General features: G+C 46.1%; 1 protein-coding gene across 1 annotated transcript; it reads right to left on the bottom strand.

Annotated features, from left to right (window-relative positions):
* Window positions 1–2,542: 2,542 nt before the first annotated feature.
* LOC147008645 (uncharacterized) lies at window positions 2,543–6,187 on the bottom strand. Its single transcript, XM_085863813.1, has 2 exons — window positions 5,766–6,187; window positions 2,543–2,797 (listed from the first exon to the last, which is right to left on the bottom strand). The coding sequence occupies exons 1-2, from the start codon at window positions 6,185–6,187 to the stop codon at window positions 2,581–2,583; spliced, it is 639 nt and encodes a 212-aa protein (XP_085719939.1). The 3' UTR covers window positions 2,543–2,580.
* Window positions 6,188–6,311: the final 124 nt, after the last annotated feature.

The raw sequence follows: 6,311 nt of genomic DNA, 5'->3' as shown, positions 1-6,311 counted from the left end.
CACTCACCCTCTGACGGAGAGGATGGTGGCTGGCTCCAACGCCTCTCGGGCATCGTCGGTGGCATCGATAGCTGCGTCCGTGGCCTCCACCTCCTCTCAGCCAACCCTTGCGAAGAACAGGGCCAAGAAGACACAGTTTTGTCTTGATTTCCAAGAGGAGCAGGTCATGTGCGATTTCCTTCGCGAGAACGCCATCATCTGGGACATCAAGAAGATTGACTACCGGAGGGTGGACAAGGACGCAAAGCTCTGGGAGGATCAAGGCAAGGCCATGGTGAAGTCTGTCGAGCACCGTCAAGGATGGTTCAAGTCCCTGCGAGACACCCACACCTGTCTCGACAAGAACAAGAGCAGTGACAGCGCCCCCAAAATGACAGAGAGGGAGCAGTGGGTGAAGGCAAACTTCGGCTTCCTCAAGACTGTGGTCCACCATCGTGCTGAGCCCGTCAATATTGCAAGTATAAACACATATTAATATCAATACTAATATTTATTTATATTCGTTTTACTGTACTACAGATCTTATTTATTGATTACTACAAATCATGGAATTTGCCTCCTATTTTTGCCTTGTAATTTACTAATCAATTGTCATAATTGCAGTAAAGGAAACCATTGCAGCACACAGCGGGGACCTCGAGGCTGCTGAGGCTGCCTGTGCAGAGCTCATGATTGGTGACGACAGCACGCCCTCCCGTGTCCCCTATTCATCCTCACAGGGTAAGGGAAAGCGTGGCCACGGCGATGACCAGTTGCTGCAGTCACTCCAGAAGAGGGTGCGCGAGTCTGGGGAGCTCCTCAAAGTTCTCGCACAGCCTCAGCCCATCACAGCCACTGTAGCCTTCGCCAACTACATGCATGACATCCTGCTCAGCATGTCCAAACGCAAGTTCCGGAAGGCAAGGTCACGCTTCACCCCAATCCTCAGTGAGCTGTTAGATGAGGAGAGTGATGAGGAAGAACCTCCCATAGTCCACACCGTCCCTGCTCCTGCTTCCGTGTGAACAAGTATAGCACCAGCTACGTACCAGCCACCTCGCCACATGTGGAGACACAAGGCACAGGCTGCGTCAGCATGGGGCTCACAGACAACTGTCTATGTGGACCCGTACATGCAGCAGCCACTGCAGCCACAGTACCAGCCGCTGATGCCTCCTCCCCCTCAACATGGGTTCCAGCTTCCTCCTCCTCTGATTACGCAGCAGCCAAGCTCCCCCTCTGCATCTGCTGCTATAGGCTCTGCTGACCAGGTACTGAACCAGAGCCCAAGCGCCTTTGACACTAGCAGTCAGAGTATGTTTAACATCTCTGGACTCTCAGGAATGCTCAACCTGTCCAGTGATCCTATTGCTGCAAGCACCTCATGTGGGGAGCTGAAGACACCTCCACCACCAGAGAAGAACAACTAGATACAGTGACAGTGACAGTTGCGTACTTCTCAAGATTTGCAGAGACATTGTTTTGGCCATGTTTGTGCCATTTTGTATATATGTTTGACCAGTGTTATCATGTTCCATTATTTTTCAGAGCACTGAATAAAAGTTGAGCAAACTCTTGATGTTTGTTGATGTTATTTTTTAAATATTTAATTCATAAACAATAATTAACAATAACAAGCCGGTAGGCGACATGGCTACTCGCTCTCGATGGAAAGCTGGCCGACGCGACTAGCCGATATTCATGTACATGCTATCAATCAATTTAGCACAATAAATATGATCATCACAGCCCTCTTAGTTTGCGCCCAGAAACCCGCATTGTGAAATTTCAGGCATGTTTCCAAAGAGACTCTAACAAATGGCAGCCCTGGTAATCCCATTTATCTATTCGCTAAAGATTTTATTTTTTTAGATAATGCTGTAAGACATTCTCCTTGGGCACAGAAAAAAACAGGTCCATCGGAGGTCCAGTTTCGGAGGTATTGATTTTTTTTTACAGTCCACAATAAGTGTACGATGTACAATAAAGTATTTTAGCTGTTGCTGAGCAACGGAGGTGTGCATAGCAACCATTCATTTTTGTGTACATGCTAGCCACATTGTACACATTTCACCCAAGTTTCATCAAAATCAGACTCTTTCTCTTAGAGATATTCGCAATTAACCATTTCTGAAATGTTCGACATGTACTCGCCCAAAACCTATCTCCTCCTACCAATATTTTTTGTTAGGGCTGCAAATTGGCATGAAGGGAGCTGGATAGATTGCACACAGAACTCTAAGCTTCGATTTTTCGATTTTTTTTTTGATTTTTTGACCACTTTAAAGGGCCGTTGCTATGCCGTTGCTAGGGCCCGAAGTCCCATATTGGAAAGCACACGATTCCCAGAAATATAGGTCCTACCTACCAAATTTCATTGGAATCGGTTGAGTGGTTTAGCCCCTAGACTTGACCAAAGTTTCGCGGACAGACAGACATGGAAATGTCCAGAATAAAGGTGCTCTAAGAGCAGCCAATAAATTATGGCCTCATCCCTTATGTCTTTATCCTTTGTAAATCAATGAAATGATGTTCATTTCAAGAGAAATGTTACTGTCTCTGAGGTCCTTTATTGCCTGAACAATGCAGTAATACAAATATCTAAATCATCCTATCTTGCCACGGAACTGCGCCAGCTGGGGAGTTAACCCAGTGCTTGAGGAGATTCCTTTGTTTCTTTCCGTCCTTGGAGGCAGTGTTGTGGCCAGTAGCTGTCTCTGTGTCCTCCAAGTGATGTCCCTCTCGCCATGCTCCTGGAACAAGGTCGCGTTTCTCATTCTCTGCCGGGTCAAGCTGCAGCTTCTGTAGTCCTGGGTACCTGGAATTTGAATTTTATTTTATTTACTTATAAAGCACACCTATAATAAAAACATATTCTAATGTGCTGTACAATAAAAAGTAATATAATGATACATATAACATTTAAGGTAAATCATATAATTTTTATAAGCATAGGCTAAAAGTTAAATTGCATTGTATACTGTACTAGCAGTAAAGCCCGGCGTTACTCGGGATTTCTTGCAAATATCCTGAATAGCTGCTGAAAGCCACAATAAGCATAGCTCCACCACTATGGGTTACACGTAAATGTAATGAACAAATCGGGCCGACCATAGTGCCTGACATAAGTCATAGCATCCTGCGTACGTTCATGCATGTATCGCGGTCCACCCGCAAAGGTTGACGGAAGGATGCAAACAGTGCCTAAGTTTCGAGGGTCGACCTCGTTCCTTACACCATCACGCAATGGACGTAGGAGTCCGAGTGCAACTGTTTTGATTGAGTTTGATATAACACAATCTCTCTGATTCCATTTTGGCAGCCATATCAACTGCAAATTGATGAAATAGAGCGCGCGACCTGTGAAGAGGGTTGAAATCTGTAGCCCTTGTCATGAAGCGGTAGGCGTAGTACTCCATGCATGACACATTTTTTGACGTCGAGACAGTTGGATCACTCGGTTCAACCTGAGGAATTCCGAAGCGATATCTGTCTGCACCGCAAGGGAATAGGAGCGGATATTGTAGGGCGTCATATGACCGGTGCGTTTCATTGATTCGTTGAAGACGGCTATCGCGACTGTGCAAAACAATGTCCCGCTTTTTATGCTGGTCCCCATGGAGAAGTATGGCGACCTCTTTATATGAAGGGGCATTGTATCGGCGGGCGTGCTCCCCCGCAGGCCTCTTATCCGCGTCAATGACAACGGAAAAAGTAGGGGATGGGGCTGACTCCAAGGTGCACTTAAAACTCCGAACGTAATTATTTTTCTCGTGCAGCATGCGTTGCAAGCTAAGCAGCACGTCCCTGTCTAAGGTGTCATGTTCTTCGTCGTCCTCAGTTGGAGGGAAAATATCAATTCGTGCATCGGCCTGTTTGTTGTAGTCAGCAATGAAGTAAATCTGCAAAAACGAAGGTTTACAGTTTTGAGAAGGGAGCAACGACCCGATTAGATGGTAAACCTGACCCTGAACTTTGAACGTAGGCATCCAACCCACTTCCCTAACAACATGCGCCCCGAACGAGGTCATTTGGAAGGCACTGTTATATTTCCTGATGAGCTTAAGGAAACTATCTGAAGTCAATGAAGACTCTGCAAGCAGGTTCCTTAAAGGCTGTGGTGGTTCCTCAAGTGGAGGTAGACTGACCTTACTGTTGGAGCAGCACATCCCTGGTGACTCCCCACCCCACTTGAGAGAAACAAAATTGGCAGGTGAAGCGCATCTCACCAATTTGTATGTCACCATGCATGGAATAGTTAACTTCGGCCTCGTACTGAAAAGCTTTTCGAAACCAAAACTGTTTGTTTGGGCACGACGGATGTTGTCCCACCGTTGACTACTACCGTCGAACCTTACGCGTTGCTCTTGTGGAGTCAGTAGACCTAGAAAGAGCTGTTCCAGAAGCGTTCCTGGAAAGCCGAACCGCCCGCTGTTCATCGCCCTCCGAAGCCCTGATTTCCGCTGCGCACAGGGCATGCTGTGAAAGTCGGGCGGCAGTTTCCTCAAGCGACACGTTTGCCCTAGAACCCTTCGAGTCATGGCTAACGCTGTCCGACGCCCAAGACAAACCATCTTTTTAGGCGGCATTATCAAAAAAGGTAAACCGAGATTGAAAAGAACTACGGTTTTTGGAACAAAAAAAATTGAAGGGTAGAGTACGACATAGACGGGTAAATTTGTATGTTGGGGTTTATATCGAAAAAAACAATATGTAAAAAAGGGGGAGTGGTTAAACGCAAAAGTAATAACTCAGGATAGGAAGTGTAATGTTAGTGTAACCGAACGGCATTTGAAAATCAGCCGAGCTCAGGATTGTTCCTCCGAACGTTTAAGAAACGACGTCAGAACGTGAAACAGTAGAAGCACAATCACAGGAAAAAAGGATAATGGGTGGTCCACAGCACTGAACATGCGACCGGACAATAGCGGAACAGGAGAAAATGTGACACGTTTTAACTCGGCATAGCCCGACCAATGACAAATGAGTTGCATCCCAAACCACACGTGAGTGGTCGGTGCGAAAGTAAAGCGATGGGCAATGACCTTGAGCAACCAATAGGACACGCGCAATGAGGTCATGCACAAAAAGCGTGCATGGCGTGAACTGCATGCACCGGATCCATTTCGTCATCTTTACGTTAATTGGCGTTAATTAACTGCATGCACGGGATCGATCTCGTCATGTTAACGTTAATTAACACCTTAAATTTCTCGCATGCACCACAAGCACTATACACAAATGCAGCAGGAAAGCAGGAAAGCAGAAAAGCAGAAAAGCAGGAAAGCAGGAAAGCAGGAAAGCAGGAAAGCAGGAAAGCAGGAAAGCAGGAAAGCAGGAAAGCAGGAAAGCAGGAAAGCAGCAGCAGAAAAGGTAAGAGGGCGAGCAATTAAAAAGAAATTGCGTTTAAGCTTATGTGGGAAGTGCAAGAATGAAATTAATTATCGATTTGTTCTGCAATCAGGGATTTTTCGGCAGTGGCGTAGCGGAGGTAAACAGCGCCCGGGGCAAAGTGGAAATTTGCGTCCCCTGTAGGCCTTAAACTTGAGTGGATTTGAATGGAAAATCCCATAAGGGATATCGATTTATCGGTTTTTTTCGAATATCGGAAGTGTTATGGAAAACATTTATAGCCCATGACCTAACTTGGACAAAAAGCCATAATCCTACAGAATTTGAATGGAATCTGTTGGAGTTTGTGGAAATGCATAACAACCATACACAAATACACACTTCCTCAGTTTTATAGATATAGAGATAACATATGCTATGTAAACATGAATTACCTGGTCCTAATGAGGTTGTGTGGGATCACGCATGTTTTGACAATGAGCTTGACAGTGGAGGGGTGATGCTGCATGGTACTTAGCAGAACCTGGAATCTGTTAGCCAGGATGCCGAATGCATTTTCTACTACCCTCCTTGCTCGGCTAAGCATGTAGTTGAAGACGCGTTGCTCATTTGTTATTCCCCGGAGGCTGTATGGCTTCATCATGGTTGGTCTTAAGGCGAAGGCATCGTCACCGATAAAGAAGTAAGGCACGTCCTGGTTGTCGTTGGGAAGAGGCTCAGGGTCAGGGAAACCAAGGGTACCATCTTCAGCACATTCCTTCAGCTCACAGTCATTGTATATCTGCGCATCTGATGCTGATCCAGTACCGCCGACATCAGCCCAAATGATTTTGCAGTAAATATCCACAAGCACCATCAGAACAATGGGGTAGAATCCTTTATAGTTGAAGTATTGGGACCCACTCTTTGGAGGACAGCGGCAGGCCACGTTCTTCCCGTCAAGTGCCCCACATGTATGGGAAAAGTTCCATCTTTGGAAG

This window comes from Eptatretus burgeri, chromosome 18 (assembly GCF_056783735.1).
Source record: "Eptatretus burgeri isolate ZD-2024b chromosome 18, Ebu_testis_v1, whole genome shotgun sequence".
Lineage (NCBI taxonomy): Eukaryota > Metazoa > Chordata > Myxini > Myxiniformes > Myxinidae > Eptatretus > Eptatretus burgeri.
Note: the sequence above shows the minus strand (reverse complement) of the source record. Positions and strands in the feature narration are given on the sequence as shown.